Source organism: Anas acuta, chromosome 1, assembly GCF_963932015.1.
Source record: "Anas acuta chromosome 1, bAnaAcu1.1, whole genome shotgun sequence".
Classification (NCBI taxonomy): Eukaryota; Metazoa; Chordata; class Aves; order Anseriformes; family Anatidae; genus Anas; species Anas acuta.
In genome coordinates, this window is record NC_088979.1 from 138542637 (window position 1) to 138566187 (window position 23551).

The following is a 23551-nucleotide window of genomic DNA, read 5'->3' on the forward strand; positions in this document are numbered from 1 at the left end:
ATTTTTTCCCCCTCCACCACTAGGTAGAGAGTAAGGCTCTGTCTTCAGCTTCTGGGACGAGGATCCTGTAGGGGGGGAAACAGCTTTTTTTTCTCTCCATCATTCAGCTTGGAAAGCGTGGGGAAGAATGTGGCAAGGGGCAAGCAGTGCCCAGTGAGTGGCCGGGCCAAGGGCAGCCATGTCGGGCACCAGTGGGGACCGCACCAGGGAGCAGGAAACTTTCACTCTGGAGTTTGCGCTCCTCTCTGAGCAGCTCACATGTAGCACCGAGAGAAGCTGTGTTTTCACCTTCAGGGATTATTCTCATTACTCATTAATAGAGAGATATGTATCTTGCTTTTTTTTTTTTTTTTTTTTTTTTTTTTTTTTTGCGTAGGCAACTTATTGTTTTGTTTAGGCAAAGTATTTGGGGAGGAGAGATGGGGGGGAGTGGGGGGGCGCTCCCCTGTTTCCCTGGGTCTGTTTCTGGAGCACTCTCTGGGAAGGTGATCCTGAGCCGCTTCAGTAGAGGTCACTTGTGTGTGTGCGTGCGTGTGTGTGTGTCCCTGGTGTTTGTGTCTAGCATATGCATGTGGTTTTGCTGACTGCACTTGCAGGCTTGTAAATTTTCACCATGGGAAATTACCAACAAAGCCCAATCTGTCTCCTGGCTGCTTTGCACTTTCCGAGGGCGGCTGTACTTGAGCGAGCTGCAGAAGAGAGAGAAAGAGAGAGGGAGAGAAAGGGGGAGTTGGGAGGGGGGAGAGAGGAAGGGTGGGTGGGTGGAGGGGGAGAGAGGTAAATAGCCTTAAATCGGAAGGGAGCTGCTTCTCTGTGGTCTTCCACAAGAGCTGCCTGGGCTCTGCTGGCTCAGTAATAACTGAGTGACCTTTTCTTTTGCTGTATTATGTCTGGCTGGTAAGGGATTGCATTTTGCAGCTGATAAAGCCCTGACTTCATTCAACTCGGCTCCTCACACGCTGCTTTAGGTAAGTTGTCTTCAGCCAGGACGGAGACAGACAGCCTTGGACTGCAAGATACTAAAAGGAGGACACCTGTAGCTCGGATGCGGTCAACACAATTACTTGGCGGATCCTTGAGGACCTCATTATTTTAAACTTAAAGAATAGCGATCTCCCTCCCCATCTCTCCCACCCCCCCTTTATTTTTTTTTCCCCAAACAATGCTTCTTTTTGACCTTTCCCAAGGAGAAGAGCTACAAAGCAGCCACTGTGCTTATTGAACTGCCTCCCCTGTATCGCTTAATTGAGAAGGTAAGTGAGGCAACTGTGTACATAAGCTTTGGGTCATTTGTGTATGTGTGTCTGCATCACTCCCTCTCTCCCTCTCTCTCTCTCTCTCTCTCTCTCTCTGAGTCATAAGCCGGGGCTGCAATACACACACACACATCTCTGCACTGCAACTTTCACTCAAGCTGCAGCTCTGCTGAGACTGTTTTGTTTAAATCATGTGAGGCTTCATTATTTTTATGATGAGACATGAAATACATGCAAGCGGAGGATGCTGAGCGAAACCCATCTAACTGGATGTCTCGAGAAATAGCAGTCAAAGTTAACAATGAATTGCAGCAGCCCCCACCCCCCCCAACAGCCCCCCCGCCTCCGTTATTATTGTTATTATTATTCTTGCTTCTTCCAGAGCTTCTCGAAACGTGCTCTCAATTACCAAGGGAGCAGGTTAATTTCCCACTCCCCGGCTTTAATCCGCAAGCCTCCCCGCACAGCCGTTTAATTTGCGGCTGGCTCGGCGCAGGGTTAACCCTTTGGGCAGAGCCGAGGCAGGAGCGCGGCCGCGGGCCGGGGGAAGCGGCCGGGGGCTGCCCCCGGCGGCTCGGGGCTCCCGGAGCCCCCCTCGGAGCGGCGGCAGGGGCGGGCAGCCCAGAGGAGCAGCACCTCTGCGGCGGAGCCTCTCCCTTTATTTATTTATTTTTTATTTATTTTTATTTTTAATTTTTTTACCCTCTTTCTCCCTTCGCACGCCCGGCACGACACGGTACGCTAACGCCGCGTGTGACAGTTTAATCAAAGCCATTTGTTACAACAAAGCTAGCGGGCCGCTGGGATTAGAGGCTTGCGGGCAGCGGGTGGCGCAGCCCCCCGCAGCCCCCGGCCCGCCCGGGACCCCCCCCCCCCCCGCCGCCGCCGCGGGTCGCCCTGAGCCGGGGAAGCACACTTGCTACTTTTGCTGGGTTTCGGCGCTTCGCCGAGGAGGAGCTCTCCGGGCGCCCGTAAATCAACTCATGCAGAAAAAGGAGAAAAGTTTTGGTAAGGCTGCGATCCGCCGGCTCACTTGACGGCGGGCGGAGCGGGCGCGCTTGCAGGTAGAGCCGGGGCGAGGGGGGTTGAGGGGGGGGGGGGGAGGGGGGAAGAGGCAGCGCCTTGCTCTCGCTTCTTCCCGTCCTGAAGGCGCTGCCCCCGTGCCCGAAGGGGGCCCGGCACAGCCCTTCCTAAAACGGGTCTGTAGGACCGCCGGTGAGAGCGATTAATCCCGCTAGGTGCAACAAACAGCGCTCCGTGCCTCCCCGCCGCCTCCCGCTCCTCCCCGCCACCCCATCCCCGCGATGCCTCAGAAGGAATTAGCACAAAAGGCTGGAGCGTCCGGCCCCGAAAGGGATTCTTTGTTGCAGAGTGTATGTTTCTTATTTTTTTTTTTTATTTATTTTGCATGTGAGCTGCATCAAAATTGAACTCAGTCTTGCAAATCTCTTGTTGGCCTTTGCCAAGCACTAGCACTTTGCTGCCATGGTAACTGTAATTAAACTGATAAGAGTGGAAAAATGTCAGTATCTCTGAGCCTTGCAGCTGCATTGGAGAAAAAGGGAATCAAATTGGTTCCCAGCACCACTGCTCTAAAAGAGGAGGGAGGGAGTGGGGGGAGGCGGGGGGGGGACACGACAGGGGTAGGAACATAGCTAAGCAGCTCCCGTCCCTGAGATCTGGGTACATCTATTTGCTGTGTTGTCCCTTAGGGGGCTACAGCCTGCAGGGATGCTCTGGGCCAGTGAACAGAGAGAAACAAGCTTTTAGGCCCAATCTAGCTTTCAAAAAGAGAAGGGGAAAGAAGAGGAGAAATCTTTTGTTTGGTGTCTCTTGGCAATCGACTAGCCGTGTTGGCCAAATTCTTTTAATCTGTATCACTGCTCCCAGCTGTGGGACTGCATTCCCACTTTTAGTTTTTACCTAACCTCCTCGTTTTTCCCCGTTTTCAAGCCACCTCCTTTATTAAAAAAATATAATAACATAAAAGCACTTTCCTCTGTAGAAGAAGGGGCAGGATGTGAAGTTTAGCTATATACTGTGGAAAATTAACTCAAAAATATACAGAAGAGTCTATATTCAGAGCACTAAAAACCTTACTTTTATTTAAAAAAAAAAAAAAAATCCTGAGTGTTATGGAGTTGCGGTTACTTTGTTGTGTTAACTACAGAAGCTGAGACTGTGCGGATGAATGGCACAGAACAAGAGAGCATAATGGAGGCAATCAACCGTTAGGCTGGTTCACAATGCAATCCAGGCAATTAAAAGCTCACCAGAGTTTAAATGAAATGGTTCTACTTATTTCTGTGCACCACACTGCACAGGCTATTATTTATGTCTCTTTTTTTAATTATGATTTCCCTTAAACTGTCAAATAACTCAGAATAGCGGGGTCTCGGAGGCAATAAGAATTTTCCACAGAACAATTTACATGCCAATCTAAAACTAGTTACGACTCCCGATGTGCTACATGCGAGTTCTGAAATGTTTCTCCCCTTCTGAAACCTTAACTTTTTTTTTTTTCTGAGCCTGCGTGTGTATTATCCTGAATAATTGGAGCAATGAATGCTTTTAGGATAAAGCTGCAAAGTGGGAAAGCAGCTGAAAAGTATTCTTTTTTTAATCTCCTATTGGATCTCCAACTCCTGTGTTGACTGTGCGGTGTCTGTCAGTTCACTGTCTTCTAGAGACCTGTGCAATGATATGCAATTTGTCCCAAACTAATTTCCTTTTTTTTTTTTTTTTTCTTCGAAGTAGAGGCAAGTTTTCCCTTTCTTGCTGTACATTCCACTGTCCTTGGTAGAATCATGTGTGTGCTTCAATGAAGGAGGAGAGTGAGTGGTCTTTAAAAGTTAAGTGCTGTAGTGCATAAGAACATCCAACTCTTCCACCCTTTAGCATCCCCTTCACAGACTGCCTGTACCACAAACCAGAAACTGTGTTCTGGAGTCTTTAGCAGTGCTTAGAACAAGCAGAGATGAATCCTGCTCGCGGATACTGCTATCTCACTGACAAAATACAGTTAGTTATGTCCGGTCTCCATTCCCTGATTTTGCTGAGGGTGGTGATCAGAGTGAAGAGGGTTTTTGTCTCTCTGCTTTCTTTCAGGAACCTAATTTAGCCTTTTTAGCCTTTTTTTCAGCAATCTTTCCTCTTTATCCTGAAATTCATAGTTACAAATCAGTTGTCAGTGTTTCACTGCACAATAACAGCAACTACAAGGGATGGGAGTCAGTTCTGTTGAACTTCTTTGGGGAGACCGAGGGAAATGCAGAAGCCTACAAATCAGCATATGAAATTCTTCCTTCAAAAATCCTAACAGTGGTGGATGGTGATTAAGAAGTCTTATTGCTAACACAGCTCTGCAGTTCATGTGCAGTACTTTGGGGCCTGAGGGTGGAGGAAGGGAGGGAGGGATGGAGAGTAGGAGAGAGGAAGCCCTTGAAAATGGACTGGGGTGAAATAAAAAGGGTTCGTTTGACAGTGACAGACTAGGCACTGAAATTTCTCCGTTCTGAGAACAGATCTGCTCTATGATGCAGAGCATGGGTAGGACTCTGCCAAACTGAAGGGAAAGCTGGATTTGATTTTCACAGCCTGGGTGTAGCACTTATGGAGCTGTATGTTTTTGGAAGCGCTCCATGAGTGCTGCCTTCACAGGGGTGGGGGTGAGGAGGGCAGCCAGGCAGTGCTGTCTGCTGAGTCCTGACGGAGCAGCGGCAAGCAGCTCGGATGGTTCAGTGGGTGCTGTCAGCCTCTGAAAGGCTCCTTCCTGTGTCCTGAGAAATAACTGGGTACCGAAACCACAGCCTGTGGAAAGCTGGCTAGCAGTCAGCTGCAGGTATTCTTACTGCCAGATTAAGGCAGCTAAAAATACACGAGCGCATATGTGAAAAGTGTAACTGTGTTGGAGATCCTGTGGGAACATTAAAGGGAGGAGAGATGGTCTGGGAGGTGATTTGCATTAAGCTGGCTCATACTATACAGGGAAAAAGTAATCAAGTATTCTGTTCTCAAAATTAAGCGATTTAATCCGGGCTGTGAAGAAAAGGGCACGTGCAAAGAATTCGGAGCTATGTAAAACACTTCTCAGAGCAGTGCTTGTGCTTTCTTTTGTTTAGATCACTCTGTTTCAAGAAAAAAAAAAAAAAAAGTAACCTTTTTATATAATGAAATAGTAGTTTAATTTTAACTTGCATTAAAATAGATGCAGCTTTATTGCAAGTAAGGTGTGAAAAGGATCAAATCTATCTGAGGAGAAAAGTATTCCTTCCCTCCAAAAGCTGCTGCCGATTGAGTCCCTAATCTGGAGATGCTGCCGGTGGGATGTCAGAGTCACCTTCTTCCAGCCTTGGGAGCACAGGCATACAGGGTTATTAGCAGTATTCTGTGGGGTGTCTGCCCATTTTCACTTGTACGAGGAGGGTTTGGGTTAACCATCGGCAACAGTGCTCTGTCTACTTTCAGAATGTAACAAGCGTCTCAAAAATGGTGCCGGACTGCGTGCAATGTTATGCAAGCTGTGCTTTTATTTATAACACAATAATCCAGTGTTTGCAGCATATATCTGAAGAATTATCATGCTTGATTACTGTAATTTGTTCAGATATTTGTTTGTTCAGCCTTGCTTCTCTTGCACCTTGTTCCCTTCAGAAAGCACAGGACAGCTGATCCAGCCTTGGTCAGAGACTGCCAGCCTTTGCACTCCCACCTGCTTTCTTACCAAACGATAAAGTTTTTATGTTGAGGTTTTTATTTTTTTTTCCCCTTTCCACTCTCCCTTAAAGCTCTTAACTGTGTTATTTACTAGTTTATTCTGGTTTCCCTTAGAGTAAAAGGTTAAAATCCTAGAAGAGTCCTTCATGCTTCTGAACTTTTTTAGTGAGTTCCACAAAGTTGATGCAAACTATTTTGTGTCTGTCCTCTAAATGGTAGAAGAGAGGGTCTGGGGATAAGCACGTAATGGGCACTTAGAGGATATTTATACTCTAACCCGATATGCAACTTCACAGATTAAGCTTTTTCACTGGCTGAAGGTATTAGTAATCCAGCAGGATTTCCCTGTACAGTCAGTCTGGTAGAGACTCTTTACAAGAATCTGCTATTTTCACTGCTTTTAGTTGTTTGTTTGTAGCCATGTTGCCTTGCTGCTTCACATCCTCATGCTGAGTTTTGGGGAGCCAGTTGGCAATTGTAAATACCGTAGGCACTCTGCCTTTGCCTCGTGGTGCTTGCTTAGGACAAGCAATGTGCGTTTGTTCCCAGATCTGCCCCTGCCTTGCTGCGGAGCCCGAGCGGGTCGCTGGCTCTCATCCTCCCGCTGCGGAATGAGAAACAGACCTCAGGAGTTTCTAAGTGGTGTAGGAGATGTGAGAGTAGTGTTGATTGGAGAGTAATGGGAAGGCAGCAAAGCCGTTTTTGTACTTACGGGTAGAAAAATAAAGACCTTACATTATCTTTTTATGAGCTTTAGACATTAGGCAGCAGTACTGCCGTGGTACTTCAGGGTGCTCACTAGGAGAACTGTCTCTATAACTGAACAGCTAATTTAACAGACAAATATATTGCTCCAAACTGCGTAACAGAGTGTATCGCAAAGCGGGGCTGTTGTATATCACAATGAGAACAAGAATTACTATTTCTAATTAAGTTACCAGCTTCACAGGTGAAACTTGGGAGTTCAGCTTGGTAAACCCTGAAAAGTCACTTAACAGTCTCCGCACTAGCTGCAATCCGCGTAAATTCGATGCGTTTCACATACACATACAGATCACTGGGATACTTCAGCTGGCATAGTATTTAGTTTCTTGTCTTCATGGTGCTAATATTCATAAAGGCATACTATACTGTTGCTTCAAATATTAAACTTATTTTCTTCTATTCCTTATGACAGCTTAAAAAAGTAAATGTAATAAAACACCAACTTGTTCATGTTCTCGCTACCTGAGACTGCCTGTCTATAGTGGTGTGTTACAGCACCGACTGAGATGTGCTTATAAAAGCTGAGACTGTAAAGCCTTCTTAGCAGTAGGTAGTATAGCATTCTTGATGAGGGGCTCTTGAATTTGCTTTTCTTTGTTATGAGACTATTTGACCTTTCTAGTCGCTGCGTGAGAATGGGGTGCCACGTCCCGAACGTGGGAGAAGGATTTTCCTGTCGGCAAAAGCATTAATTCCTCAATCTTGAAAAATTCTCATTGTAATACATGCTACTCATTAGAGTGTATCTATATATATATATATTTTTAGTTACATCTCTGGCTTAAAACAGTGAGATAACCTAATAATCGAACTGCGTGTCAGTTCTCTTTCCTCCCTGATGCCCGTTTGATGTACAACAAAGCATCCACAAGGCTATGATTTTTGCTTCTTCTAAGGAATGAATTCCAGATAATCAGTCTGCATAATGGGCTCACAGTTCATGAGACTAACCAAGAGAGACCAGTCTGTAAGCACTTTGGGGCAGTGACCTCCTCTCCCCATTTACAGTAAAACTCAGAGCAATTGATTTTTGTATGGATCTCTGGAAGACGGCTGCGGTACTCCATGTACGATCGCTCAGCTGTGTCCCACTTTTACCTGTTCTGTCCCTGAAACAGTGGTTCAGGAGTTCGAATTGTTGTTTAAATGTTCTCTGCTATTATATCCAAAAGTATATATACTTAATGGATACCAGTGGACCCCTTGTCCCAAACTATCTGCTGGCTAAAATTGAAAAATTAGAAAGTTGTGCAGAGATTATTATTATTATTATTATTATTATCCTTGACAAACTAGCAACTGTCTGACCTTGTGCAGATTATTTAAGGTCAGATTTTTTTAGCAGGTCCTTAGACTGAAGGATGTAACTAGAGATATGCTGGTACTGAAGTCTCTGGAAATCAATTCATGTGCCTAAGAACAGAAATCTTTAAATAAATAAATAAAACAACCTCTAGTGCAAAAATGTCTATGTCAAATCTCCCTGAAACTCTTGTCCTGTGCCTCTAATAGCTTGTCTTTTCCGTCTCTAGAATCTTGAGTGTTCTTATATTTGACAAAGGTAGTGTATATAGGTACAAATATGTAAGTTTAGATATGTTTGTCATAGCCAATACTCTGTTAGTTTAAATTTTGGATGCTAAACCACTGGGTACTTTGGGCAAAACTGGGTGACTTCAACTGAAATATTTTCATCTTATTTTTTTAATATTTCTTTTCAGCAAAGAGACCAGGTAAATGAGGTGAAACTCAGACCAGTGGACATTTCAGCTCTCCAGTTTATTTAATGTTTTCAGCTTGCTGTGGACACTCCAGTTTATGTCACCCCATCTACGCTGTTGCCTTTTTAATGATCTGGGGATGCGTGGGTGGGGAGAGGTGGAGGAAGAGAAAGCTGAAATTGATGCTGGAGAGTGTCTATTTTCACTTTTCATTGCTCTTGCTGTGTTTCAGGTATACAAATGCTCTCAGTTCAGCCAGACACCAAGCCGAAAGGTTGTGCTGGCTGCAACCGTAAGATTAAAGACCGGTATCTTCTAAAGGCCCTGGACAAATATTGGCATGAAGACTGCCTGAAATGTGCCTGCTGTGACTGCCGCCTGGGGGAGGTGGGCTCTACTCTGTACACCAAAGCCAACCTTATCCTTTGTCGCAGAGACTACCTGAGGTAGGTCACACCCTCATCGCGTTCACTGATTAACCTGGTAAGCCTGTTCAGTCCTTCCCGTGTAGTTAGTGGTGTGTAAGTAGTATGTGGTGGCTGCGAGACAGCGTTTGTGGAGCGTGAGACAACCACTGCAGCATAGTGGTGAGTGAAACTAAAATCAAAGGCGATGTCTGTCCTGAATTGGAAAGCACGCTGTTGTGAATTTTCTGATGCTTATACTAGGGCTAAGAGATGAGAACAGAATAACCCCCGTCCCTCTGGCAGCACTGCGCTCTGGGGGAGCTGATCTCCTACTAAATGCAGTGGGGCCTTCAGGCACCGCAGCCTAAAGCAGCAGGCCCACCTGCGCAGTTTTCAACAGCTTGAGTGTGGGGTCTGAAGGTTGTCTGTGCGAACGCACTTCTGTCCTCTGAGTTTGCTGGAAGGATTTTGTTTGTGGTGGTGAGAGCTTTTATGAACGCTGCCATTTGCCTGTTAGGTGCTGGACCAAGCCCACTCTCTTGCTTTTCCTGTAAATAACTCTGTAGCCAGCATGCCCCAATCAACTCTGCTCCTCAGCCTGGGGAACTGTGTGGGACATGGGTGAGCTGGCACCTTTTCTCAAAGACTGCAAACCACCACCTGATTTCTGCCCTCTTGATTGTTCATCGTCCTACCTTCTCTAAAACATTTGGGGTACAACTCAGCAAAGTACTGGGCTAATTTATCTGTAGAGTGCATATGAATACATAGGGCTACTTGCATAAGCTGAGTTTAATCAGGAAGTTTGGTCTCTCTAGGCTCTCACTTGCAAATAGACAGAGAGAGACTCCTCTGGGGTGACTGAGCACCTATTTCCTATAGGAGCACCTTTTTCCACTCTCTGTATAAGGGGCCTAATGAGACTAGCTGCCTGAGGCAAACATGAACTTCTGGGAATATTTCCTCTGCCCCTGTAGTGAAGTCTTTTCCTTTTAAAGGGACATTCAAGTCTGTAATACATAGGGGAAAAATTAAAATTCTCTTTGAATGCATTAACTTGCAAGTTCAGTGTAAGCACAGGTACCGAGTATGAAGTTCCCAGGTTGCTTGGCATGGATAGTTTGGAACAGAAATCAAGACCGAAGCGTTAACAGTTGGTACCCTGGCTCTCCATATTACAACTTGTTTTTTCTAGAGTAGAGCAAAAAGCGTTTGCAAGTGCCTTGTGTATTTGCTGAGCTGGGACTGCAAGGCAGTTCAGGGTTCTTCAGACGTAGCCTAAGACCTCTTAGTGGTACAAGTGCTCTGCTAGCCATTAAATGTCCGTGAGTTGAGCATAAGATAGAGTCTGCAACTTAAAGCCATTGTGTAAAAGCTGCCAAAGAAGTAGCTAACAGGAAGGAATTATTGTACAGGAGCCTAGGTTGCTTGTGATCTTAAATCGTGTATGTATATGTAGACAGGGGCGTGGACAGCTTCTGTGGGGAAGGTAATGCTGAGACTAATATTTAAAACCCATTTTAAGAATCTTTCTACAAGTGCCTGCAGGAGTAAGAAAACTGCTGGGGTAATTTGATCTCCAGGTTTACTAGGGGCTTTGAACCTTCCTAATCTCCCAAATACTAATGCAACAGATCCAGTGTTTAAAATCAAAACCAAAAGTGTTCTAGTAATAGAGCTACAAAAAAGTACTTTTTTTTTCAGCACAGGGGTGTGCGTTTGGCATTGTTCTCTGGTCTTTGAAGGTCTAGCAGGGGTAAACATTTTGCAAACAGATTTTTAAAACTCATAGTATGTAATTCAAAGAAAGGAGACTTTTTTAAACAATGATGCATCTGTCATGACAACATTCAAAACTAATGTTTTGGTTATGTTTTCATACGCAGTATCTACTTTTGCACCAGTGAAGCCAGTGTATATGACAACTCCTGTAGTCAGTTTTAAGATGTTTTTTTATTTGGTTCTGGATTTATCAAGTCTTAATGAAAGTCATGAGCCTTTTCTTAGTGATTCTTGTGAGTGCACAGATTTAAATTTGGTATTTACTCTAAACTTCATACTGATGCACTTAAGGTAATTGCAGATAGTCATTTGCCTCATTGCTTCTTATCTACTTAGTTATGCAGTGAACCTATAAAAGTGATCTTTTTAATGCTAATGTAGAAACTAGTTAAATGTTCTCTAGCTTTGTAGTCAAATAAGCTTTCATATTTAGCAACCCACTTGATATCAATTTAAAGAACAAATTACTTAGTACTAATGATCAGATTAGAGTTCGATTACAGTTTCAAACTATCCTCTTAATTTTTTTTTTCCTTTTTAACCGTAAAGGGAGTCTTTGCTACATACAAAATCATTCTAGCTTCCTATTAATTTATGTGGTGCCCTCTAGAGGATATGTGGCTTGTACGATACTATAAAGAGTAAAATTGCTTATTAACTTGTCTCTCTGTGTTCATTATGTATTTCAATAAGACAGCCATTCTACAGATGCTATAAGCAATAACGTAGCCAGTCTGTGTGCTTTAACATTGATGGTTAAATTCACAAACTGTGTGATTGTGTCCTTGGCTATTTGCAAAGATACTTCTAGTATTTCTAATTTAAAAATGCCTGCCAAAAAAAAAAAAAATCATAAAAAGATTCCGTCTGCCCCAATTCTTTTGTTTGGCATTTTATCCTGGAGATACCCTCTTGAAGTTTTTTGTTTTGTTTTTTAAATACTCTATCTTCAGGACTTTAAAACTTGTTTTGCTTTAGTTGTCTCCTTTTCAGTTAATTTTACTACATTAAGACCTTATTCTTTTGTATGGAAGGGGTTGAGGTGATGGATGTAATGAGCTTGAAAGATGTTCTGGGTGTGAGAGGCTTTTCCCCTGCAGTCTGATTCAAGTAAGTCATTCCAGTGATTTTAGAGGTGGCATATGGTACCCAGGCTGTTGGGGTGGCCACGTCAGGAATGAACTCTGTTTTGTTAACGAAGATGAGAACTGACTTGAGTAAAGAAAGGTCTCAATGTTAGAAATAACATACTCGGTGAAAATGATATGCAGAGTATAATTCCCCTGCAGGCTTCTGTCTTCCGCTTATACACTCTTGAGTTAGAAAGTGAAGACTTAATTTAAGGAACTTAGGTTTACGCCAATATTTCAAGTCCATTTACAGTAAGTGAAATATGCAAGAAGTTTTTTTCCTCCAGAGCTGTGCAATGACATCTTAATGTATCAACCTATCCCGCTTTGTCTTCCATTCTGACTGGCAGCATGTCCATTTACAAGCACAATATTCCCTCTGAAATCTGTCATTACTGCCATTAATGACCAGTCGTTATGTTAACAGCCCAAGGGCTGTTAACATATCAAACTGGTTGTTAACTGGAAGGTTATTACTTATTTAAACTGCAGGTATGAGTTGTGTGAAATGTGCTTTGGTTATGCATTCTGGGCTACTCCTGCTCAAAACAATGCGAAAAACAGCGTTGCATTTGCCTTTGGGGTGCCAGGGGGATTTGCTTTTTGTTCCATCTGCTCGTTTGATTTCTGCATGCTTGTGAGGTCCTCCTACCCCTGGGCAGCCTCCTAATTTCAGGTGCAACTGTGTGTAGTCCCATCTTTTTAGCCTTGCGTGCAAATGGGCAGCCGCATATACTTCCAGATGCACAGTAACGCGTGCCACACATCTGAGATTAATATCTGGCTCCTAAAAGTGTAAAATGAAAAACCGACAATTACACGTAACTCAGTTGTATTAAATAATGAGCTTCCTCGGATGCAGCAAAAATATGAAAGTACAGCTGTGCTAAGCTAGTAGCAATGTAGGTCAATCACCCTTTTCACTTAGGTTTTTAACTACGCAAACCCTGCTGAGCGACCAATGACTACAAAGTGCTGTTTCATTCCTATTTAATTTTGGCAGCATTTTACTGAAGAGCAGGCATTCATGCAGCTAAATTATCTTCACCGTTTCTGGTTTTAACTCCAGCTCCATGACACTAAATGTTGGAGTGCATATCTCTTAGTAAACACAAAGAATATGGTTTCTGATTTATTTTTTTTTTTCAAATCCATCTCTTAACATGGAAATTGAATTAGAACTTTTATTACTTTTTTGCATAATTTCTCTAGCCAGGCAAACAGATTATAGGAAAAGGATTAACAAAACAATATATTGGGGGGAATTCTTGTTCTTAAAGGTGTCTAGAGCCTTATTGGGGATGGAGGCACAATGACACATAAGTCTACCCCCCTCACTGCCCTACCTGGGTAATGATTTGGCTTGTAAATGCACTGCAGGCTTTAAAAGTATCACTGAATAGCTATTAAGATGAGTAGACTGCTGTTCCTGAAGAAAGGGTCAAATTGTGTGCTTTTTGGTTGTTTTTCTTTTTTTGTCTGTTTTTTTTTTTTTTTTTTTCTTGTTTCCTTCCACATTTGTTGATCTGAAGACCTGAGACAAGCCAGAATTTTAAAAACATACATATTGGACAAGATCTTGTAAATTATGAGAAGTGACTACAGAAAGTAAAGTGCTCAACCATAAGCTTCATAAAGATGCTGCCTTTGTGAAATATTTAGTCTGTGAAAGGGTGCAGCCTGAAAAGAGTAGAGTTTAGGAAGCAGCCTTTTCCTGTGCAACTGCTCTCACTCTGAAGGCAATTATTATTTAAAAAATTATTACAGATGAGTACTTAGCAATTCAGGAAAGACTTAAAATGGCTTGATTTTCTCTCAGGTTGTGGAAAATTCATGTTAAATGTTGCAAACACCTAAGGTATTGGCTCTCTTAAATGCTTGTATAAATACTCTATATGGATGTTTTCACGGGTTTTGGGATATAAGACGTTTTTAAACTGACACCTCAGTATACTTCTTTCCCAGCTTAATTAAATATTGGTAAAATTTTAAGGATTTAAGCAGTCTGAGTTTTCAGAAACATTGAGGAATTTACAGAAGTGAGTCTTAAAGAGCTCTGCTTTCTTCACTAAAATGAACCCTTATTTATACATGAATACCATTTCCACAATGCATTAAAGCATTCAAGAGACTGCTGCTTTGGAGGAATATGCCCTTGAATATTTTTAGAAATAAATATAAAAATTGTAGGTGTAGTGGTCTGCTTGTTGAAATTTTGCTGTGTATGTGAGACGAGTATTCTTGCCAACTGTTTTGAAATCCTTAAAACACTGTAGGAGTTCTTGAATGGATAAGGGTGTACAACAAGGGGACTAATGCACGTACACGCAGTTAACCCACTAAACTTGCAAGGAATAATGCTTTTGATTTAGTTACATTCTAGCTTGTTCTTATTTTAGTTCGTCTGTGATAGCTTTTAATAAGAAACATTCAATTAAGCTGTTAAAATTGGTGTTTAAGTCATGTTGAAATGCTGTAAAATATGTGTACTCAAGTTTGACGCTCTTCAGTAGTTCCATGTGTTTGCTAGTATCTTCTGGTATTTTTCTTCAGAGCTGCCAAATTTTTAATAATTGTGTTATTTTTAGTGGCTTAAAATACACAGTTTAATTTCCAAGGATATGAATGTTCCCTCTTATAAGGCTTCTTGAAAACCAGACACTTCTTGTGTGTTGTCAAAATACCTCATTAATCCCCTGGAAACGTTCAAAGAATTTCAGGAGACTTTTCAGATGAAAGTACAGTGCATCTTAAAACCTGTCCTACAGCTCTTCATTACCTTGCTATAGTACAGTGCAATTTATGGAAAATTATTTTGCTATAAATATTTTGTCAATTTATAACAGCTCAATAAAGCTTATTAAAATTTGGGGGCAGCCTGGATAATTCTGCAGTGTTGGTGGATGGGTTAATGTTCATGCTGAATTCAAGTCTATCAGTTTGGTTAGTATTTATTTTATAACTTCTTTTAAAATACTTAGAATTTTCTTGATTTCTTCCTCGCTGATTTTTTCCTCAGAAGGGACTTTACGACTAGTGTATTGTTTTTTTTGTTGTGTGTGTTGTTTTTTTGTTTGTTTTTTTTTTTTAAACACAATTTATATATATATGCTTTACTTCAAGAATAAATATTATCAACTGTATTATGGCATGTAATTTGACAACCAAGGATTAACTGCAAGCTTTCTGCATTTTTTGGCAAGAAGCATATACAAAACAATGTATCTCTGTACAATTGCGGAAGAATATTTAGCTATTATTGCCTAACACGTCGATGTTTTTAAGAAGTTCTGATTTCTGTGCTGTGCTGTCCTTACCAAGGGCGGAGCAGGGAGGGGGAGTTTGAAGCTTTCTTTAGTTTTGTTTTGTGGTTATCTTACTACATTTTTTAAAATGTGGATTTTTTTAATCTTTCTAAATTTTTTCACATTGCATTTGATTCACTATTCAAATGTTTGTATATAATACTATTCTTTCATAATGTGAATGTTTGAATAATAGGTAACAAGTATATTGTTTTTCCTAAAAGTGTAGTTGTGAGCAAGCAGAAAATTGCAAAAGATGCTCACCTGGAAATAGAATTCCATGTAAAATTTCATAATAGATAATTGAGAATTGCCCATCAAAACGTGTGACGTTAAGTCCTTTCAAGCCCTTCTGACTTTAGGAATTGCTTTCTCTTCTCATTGGAGTTAAATACATTTGTGATGGGTTTGGTAACCAAAAAACTCATTATGCAGTACTTGATATCTAAATTAAATTAGTCTTGACTTTTACAGTACTTAAGAATGTAAATTTTGGATGCATTTGGTCACTATTTTTCCATTTACCATTGGATACCATAGAATGATACATCAGATGGCTTTTTAGGCCATCTAAATAATAATAATAACCTAAATAATAGGCACAGGCTTGGGTTTTGGGTGTTTTTTTATTATTTTTTGCCAAAATATTCTTAATTTTTTTTAAGCATTACAGACCCACATATCTGAAGCAATGACTGTATGTTGTCAAAATGCTTTTCATATTTTGCACCTGTAAAATTCTAATACTGTCATTTTGCACCTTCCTGAGTCTGCTTCTTGTTTATTCTGAATCAATTAGCCTTTGGACAATTAACTTACCCTCTATATGCCTGCCTGGTGGTTTTTAAGATGCCTATTAGATATCAGTAGAGATAAGATTCTCTTTTTTAAAAGAGAATAGGCTGTTTTTTGGTTTTGTTTTTTTTTTTTGGGGGGGGGGGAGTAGTATAAGATTTTGACCACATACTAGTGACAATATATTTCTTTTTTAAGCAACAGCATGAATAGTTCATCCAGATTTTATTATTAGCAAGCCATGTATCGAAATGGTATACAGCTAAAATACATTGTCCTCTGTGCACATCTGCTTGGTATTTTACTTCTGTGTATATTTATGCAGAAATTATGGTGGAATCTGAACCCTGTGTTATACAGGTACTCAGACTGGAATATGAGCATGGTCCAGTGTTCTGTAAAACTGGTTAAGACAGACTTTAAATGGATGCTAACAATTAAGCATCTTGATAGCCCCATGGCAATGAGTGAAGTTAGTGGCAGGCATGAGCTAAAATTTCATGCTGGAGTGCGGGTGTAGGGTATTCATAATTCATTCTGCTTTCCAGTTCCAAATCAGAACAGCTACTAGCAGCTGAATAGTATTTAGTACCTAGTTTTCAAAAAGCACAATGGCCTCAATTATTAACTGCAAAATATTTTCATTTAGGATTAGAGTGAATACTGTTTATCTACTTTATCACAAAATGCAATACAGCAAAAGGGAACTCTTCGCTAGCAGAAAATCGCTGCTTTTATAAAATAGATTTTCAGATCTGGATTGATGTTCCGTGGGAAATTCTCCTGCAGTTCTTGTGTTAAGTGGCATTCTGCAGTACTGTAATTTAAGCTTTTCATCTTTTCTTTTGCAAAAATGATAATGTCTTGTGTTGGCACATAGTGGATGAATGTGAGAATTGCACAACATGCAAAGATAAAATTACTTTTGGGGGGTGAGAGCAGAGAAGATCAGACATTTTACTGCATTTTTTCTGTGTTTTTGGAGAGATGAGAATAAGCCTAGTCAAGTTACACATTTGGATATACAGTGACTGATGATATATTGGACTAATTAGCAAGATTCTACCTTAAACCAGGTAGCAAATATCACCTTGCTCCCGTATCTTTGCTTTCAATATTGCACACTTGAGTTTGAGCCTTTGGACTTTATATAACGCTTTTGTGGCACTTGGTAGCACTTGCACATAAAGCATGCAACTTTTCTCTTGATAATGACTAAAATGTGCTAAATGCATGTGTGAAACGATTTATTTTTTTTAACATAATTTTAAGCCGTACATATCAGCAAAACAACTGTTGTTTTTATTTTATAATGTTATTTCTTTGTAGCTACCTTAAAGAGAAATAGGTATTAGTTTGAGAAAACTTGATGCAAATACAGATTAAATAATTAACCTCCCTTGAAATTCCATCTGTTCCAAGAAATACATGAATTTATTATTGCTGATCAATTTCTAAAAATAGTTCCAGTCATGATCACTGCACTTGGTTTTACCTTTTAGACAAGTTTTTAGAAAGGATTTTAGGCAGTGATAGTTGTGAGTTACTAGATTGCAGCTTAAGTATAGCAGTACCAATTGCAGTGAGTGCAAATTAGTAATTCAGGTCTTATCTTCTATGACTATGGCCACTTCTACACAAATCTTTTTTTTTTTTTCTGTAGTGAGGATTATTACCTCTATATTTCTCAGAATTTTCATTAAAGAAGATTTTTTTTTTTTTAGATAGCAAAAACTGAAAAATTCATCTTCCCATAAATAAACATTTTTTTCTACTTTCTAATTCATATTAAACAAATTTTACAATACAAAAGTCCTAGGATTTAAGATTTGGGTTTACAGGAAAAAAAAAAAAAACCCACCAACAACAAAAATTTCTTGAAGAAACTTTTACAAGGCTAATGTGCCTGCCTTACAAAAATTGCCGAGAAGGGGGTGGACAGTCTCAGCAAGGAAGTGTTTTGCACTAGTTTCTGTTGGCTTCCTTATTTAATTTGTAATCCGATACATTTAAGAACACTTTAGGGTTAATGTTATTTTAGTATAATCCTACAAATGTATACTATATGCTTGGCTTGGTGTACCCTGCATAATCCTGTTGAAAGCTATGGGGCCTATTAATTTAGAAACATGCCTTAGCACAGCCAAATATTTAAAACTGGAATGGCTTTGCCTGAAAAAGCCTACCGCGAATTGCCGTGCCCTCCTTTTTAATGCACTGCACACTGTTTATTCCCACCAACAGCATGCCATCTGCCCCCACCCTGGGCAGGGGAAGCCCAGGTCCCTGGCTCTGCTCCTGGCTGGGCACAAGGCTGCAGGGCCACCATGGCTGCTGCAGGGCCGCCATGGCTGCTGACGCCTCCTGCATCAGCATGTCCCCAGAGTGTCAGTCCAAGTGTTGACATCTGTAACATCCTCTCCCCATTTCTTTCTGACTGAAGGAATGTATATTTGTATGCTAATCCTATGCTATCACCACTCCCAAATTGAACTTCTGGCAGGTGACGTAAGGGTCTACCTTGAGTCTCGTACAGCCTCTTAGCATCTCCTGGGCTCTGCCCTCTGCAGTTTTCATGGGGAAGACAGCAAGCGGTAGGAGATGGGACAAAACTTTATTAAAAAGCCCCAGGATTTTGTGTTGATGGTTGTGAATCTTGGGTTCTCAATTCATTTTCTCCTCATGCTCTGAAATTGTGCTAATGAACCTGTCCTGTGTACTTAGCAGCTTCAGGCTTCTGGAAGGATGTGTTCATTTGCATTAAGATGTTAAATTCATGCATTTTTATGCTCCACATAGTATTAAAAAAATGCAGTATGACATTGAATACTTAAGGAGCACTAAAAAGTAAATTAAAATATACTCTTTCTGCTCAGAATTTCATTTATTAAAACAATCTTAAGACCTACAGGAAATGCTGCAAACATTGCAGCAAATATTCTGTTTTTAATGAGCCTTGCTGTAGCATGAAGTCAGCCAAGAGCGCTTCCCCCAGCACCTCCTTACCTAACTCTGTTATAATGCAGAGTGCTCCACTAGCAAGAAAGGTTCAGTGAGAAAAGCTGAGAAATGGCCACTTCATGAGCACACATCCAGCCACTGGACCTCCTCAGAGCTTTTGTGAGGCCTTTCATTACCATCCCTGATGTGTCCCTGTTAAGAGTCCCAGTTCCTGTCTTTCTCCAGATGCAGCACAGCTTGATCACTTTTCTGTAATATCCACAACAGCATCTTCTCTTACTCCTTCTCCCTGTTTCTCACATGTCTTTTAAGTAGGTTCTCAGCTGATAATTACAGGTTAAAAAAAATAAGATAAAATTCCAAAGAGCACATCTGAAATGTGTGCAGTAGGTGGTACTGGTCATTATGAGTTCTCTAACAATTTGACCAAGGAATAGTTGGAAGGCAATCACAAGAAGTACAGCTTCTTGCTATGGGAAGCAGATGATTGCTTTCACTTCTTTTCCCTCCTTATACAAATATACCTTCTCTGCTAACAGACCCCTGAGGTTTACTCTGAAGCTAGTACGTATTTGCAAAATTTACTATAATTTGTCAGATTATCAGTCTCAATAGGAATTTACTGAGTCTGAACAAATAACTCTGTAACTAACTATTCTACATAATCTTATTATTAATCAGGGGGTCTTACTATGTTGGCAGATAAACAGTTTTCCTTTCAATAGGTTGAAAAAGTATTTTTATCTATTTTATATAAGTATAGGTATAAGGTTATTTTAGCAGACATACAACCTTCTTTTTTTTTTCCTGATGCTTTTATTTTAACCACCTCAACTCTGTTTCACTCAAGTCCAGCTCTTTTTTTCTCAAAAACTGATCCTTCTTGTTTCAAGGTGCGCTCTCTGGAGAAAGTTATTTCTTGCCACTGGCTCCTACATGCCTCAAGCTTGTCTTATTTGTGCAATACTCTCAATCCATCTCCCCCTAGAAAAAGAGAAAATCGGGGTGGGGGGGAAATAAATGAATAAAATGATTGCAAATATGTTTAGTTTCCCAGAAAATCTTACCAAAATGGAGAGATGTGAATTAATCAATGAAAGCCTGGCAACTCCTATTCCAGCGTGGCTCTTCAGAACCAATTCTTTTACCTCCAAAACTTCGAAGCACTCTTCCACACATAAGTGCTGCTTCTTCATATCTCTGAGCTCTGCGTGACCTCTTGTGAAACCAAATCTAACGGACCCTGTATGCTATCTGTTGAGGAAACAACAACAAAGAGCAGAGTTTTGTAGCCCATGCGCTACATTAGCTTCAAGCAGTACCTTGCTTTCCAGATTGGGTGAGTGCTGACATCCAAAGATGTCCTGATAGGAGGAATAGACCAGACATTACCAGTGTATTTGTTGTCTGCCTCTTGGATTGCCTCAGGAAAAAAAAATCATACAGTTAGTGGTAATTCAGTCTCAGTGCAGTGTTTCTTGTTGAATGCACTGATGTTGATGGGTGGAAGATCAGAATCACAGAATCGTCTAGGTTGGAAGAGACCTCTAAGATCACCTAGTCCAACCTCTGAGCTAACACTAACCAGCCCTCCACTAAACGATATCACTAAGCTCTGCATCTAAACATCTTTGAGAGGACTTTAAACTAGGTAAGATGGGGGATGGGGCTGAAACAAGGCTTTTTGGAGCTGTGCCAGGGGGAACAATGGCAAGGCCAGGGATAAGGCAATGGCCCAGATGAAGTGCGTCTACACCAATGCACACAGCATGGGTAACAAACAGGAGGAGCTGGAAGCCATCGTGCAGCAGGCAGGCTATGACTTGGTTGCCATCACGGAGATGTGGTGGGACCACTCTCATGACTGGAGTGCTGCAATGTCTGGCTATAAGCTCTTCAGAAGGGACAGGCAGCACAGAAGAGGTGGTGGTGTGGCTCTCTATATTAGAGAATCTTCTGATATTGTGGAACTTGTGGCTGGGAATGACAAGGTTGAGTCCCTTTGGGTTAGGATCGGTGGGAAGGCCAACAAGGCTAGCGTCCTGGTCAGGGTCTGTTATAGACCTCCAAACCAGGATGAGGAGACGGATGAGGAGTTGTACAGGCAGCTGACAGAAGTTGCGAAATTGTCGGCGCTTGTTCTTGTGGGGGACTTCAACTTCCCTGACATATCCTGGAAGCACAACACAGTCCAGAGAAAGCAGTCTAGGAGATTTCTGAAGAGAAATCTCCTAGAGAGCGTGGAAGATAGCTTCCTGACGCAGCTGGTTAGTGAGCCTACCAGGGGTGGTGCCCCACTAGACCTTCTCTTCACAGACAGAGAAGGACTGGTGGGAGATGTGATGGTCGGAAGCTGTCTTGGGCAGAGTGACCACGAAATGGTGGAGTTCTCTATTCTTGGTGAGGCCAGGAAGGGGACCAGTAAAACCACTGTATTGGACTTCCGGAGGGCTGACTTTGTGCTGCTGAGGACACTGGTTGGTAGAGTCCCTTGGGAGGCGGTTCTGAAAGGCAGAGGAGTCCAGGAAAGCTGGGCGCTCTTCAAGAGGGAAATCTTAATGGCGCAAGAGTGGTCTGTCCCCACGTGCCCAAAGACGAGCCGGCGTGGAAGAAGACCAGCCTGGCTCAACAGAGAGTTGCTGCTTGAGCTTAGGAGAAAAAAGGGGGTTTATAATCTTTGGAAAAAAAGGCAGGCCACTGAGGAGGACTATAAGGATGTTGCGAGGCTGTGCAGGGACAAAATTAGAAAGGCCAAAGTTCATCTGGAGCTCAATCTGGCTACTGCCATTAAAGACAACAAAAAATCTTTTTACAAATACATCAATGCAAAACGGAGGGCTAAGGAGAATCTCCATCCTTTACTGGATGTGGGGGGAAACCTTGTTACAAAAGATGAGGAAAAGGCAGAGGTGCTCAATGCCTTCTTTACCTCAGTCTTCAGTGGCAATACCGGTTGTTCTCTGGATACCCAGTACCCTGAACTGGCGGAAGGGGATGGGGAGCAGGATGTGGCCCTCACTATCCACAAAGAAAAGGTTGGCAACCTGCTACGGCACTTGGATGTGTGCACGTCGATGGGGCCGGATGGGATCCACCTGAGGGTACTGAGAGAACTGGCGGAGGAGCTGGCCAAGCCGCTTTCCATCATTTATCAGTAGTCCTGGCTATCGGGGGAGGTCCCAGTTGACTGGCGGCTAGCAAACGTGACCCCGATCTACAAGAAGGGCCGGAGGGCAAACCCGGGGAGCTATAGGCCTGTCAGTTTGACCTCAGTGCCAGGGAAGCTCATGGAGCAGATTATCTTGAGAGTCATCACGCGGCACTTGAAGGGCAAGCAGGCGATCAGGCCCAGTCAGCATGGGTTTATGAAAGGCAGGTCCTGCTTGACGAACCTGATCTCCTTCTGTGACAAAGTGACGCACTTGGTGGATGAGGGAAAGGCTGTGGATGTGGTCTACCTTGACTTCAGCAAGGCTTTTGACACCTTTTCCCACAGCATTCTCCTCAAGAAACTGGCTGCTCTTGGCTTGGACTGGCGTACGTTTTGTTGGGTTAGAAACTGGCTGGATAAACAAGCCTGAAGAGTCGTAGTGAATGGAGTCAAATCCAGTTGGAGGCTGGTCACTAGTGGTGTTCCCCAGGGTTCGGTGCTGGGGCTGGTCCTCTTTAATTGATCTGGACAAGGGTATTGAGTGCACCCTCAGTAAGTTTGCAGATGACACAAAGTTAGGTGTGTGTGTCAATCTGCTCAAGGGTAGGAAGGCTCTGCAGGAAGATCTGGATAGGCTGGACCAATGGGCTGAGGTCAACTGCATGAAGTTCAACAAGGCCAAGTGCCGGGTCCTGCACCTGGGGTGCAATAACCCCAAGCAGAGCTACAGACTGGGAGATGAGTGGTTGGAAAGCTGCCAGGCAGAGAAGGACCTGGGAGTATTGGTGGATAGTTGGCTGAATATGAGCCAGCAGTAGGCTCAGATGGCCAAGAAGGCCAACGGCATCCTGGCTTGTATAAGAAGCAGTGTGTCCAGCAGGGCTAGGGAAGTGATCGTCCCCCTGTACTCGGCTCTGGTGAGGCCGCACCTCGAGTACTGTGTTCAGTTTTGGGCCCCTCGCTATGAGAAGGACATCGAGGTGCTTGAGCGAGTCCAGAGAAGGGTGATGAAGCCGGTGAGGGGCCTGGAGAACAAGTCCTACGAGGAGCGGCTGAGGGAGCTGGGCTTGTTCAGCCTGGGGAAAAGGAGGCTCAGGGCCGACCTTATTGCTCTCTACAGGTAACTTAAAGGAGGCTGTAGTGAGGTGGGGGTTGGTCTGTTCTCCCACGTGCCTGGTGACAGGACGAGGGGGAATGGGCTAAAGTTGCGCCAGGGGAGTTTTAGGTTGGATGTTAGGAAGAACTTCTTTACCGAAAGGGTTGTTAGACATTGGAACGGGCTGCCCAGGGAAGTGGTGGAGTCACCATCCCTGGAGGTCTTTAAAAGACGCTTAGATGTAGAGCTTAGTGATATAGTTTAGTGGAGGACTTGTTAGTGTTAGGTGAGAGGTTGGACTCGATTATCTTGAGGTCTCTTCCAACCTAGAAATTCTGTGTGATTCTGTGATCTTTTAAAGACCTCCAGGGATGGTGACTCCACCACTTCCCTGGGCAGCCCATTCCAATGCTGAACAACCCTTTTGGTAAAGAAGTTTTTCCTAATATCCAACCTAAACCTCCCT

The 23551-nt window shown here is 42.5% G+C and overlaps 1 protein-coding gene across 5 annotated transcripts in view; it reads left to right on the forward strand.

Annotated features, from left to right (window-relative positions):
- Positions 1-23551, forward strand: part of LMO3 (LIM domain only 3) — a 65610-nt gene that overhangs the window by 819 nt on the left and 41240 nt on the right. Inside the window, exons 1-3 of one of the 5 annotated variants that reach the window (XM_068659706.1) lie at positions 769-968; positions 1188-1253; positions 8691-8904. In XM_068659706.1, the coding sequence (XP_068515807.1) occupies positions 8699-8904 (206 nt within the window). In that variant the 5' untranslated portion in view covers positions 769-968; positions 1188-1253; positions 8691-8698. Of the gene's footprint in view, positions 1-767; positions 1254-2066; positions 2265-8690; positions 8905-23551 lie in introns of those variants that run through there. The other 4 variants (XM_068659715.1, XM_068659700.1, XM_068659691.1 and 1 more) reach the window with 4 other exon arrangements.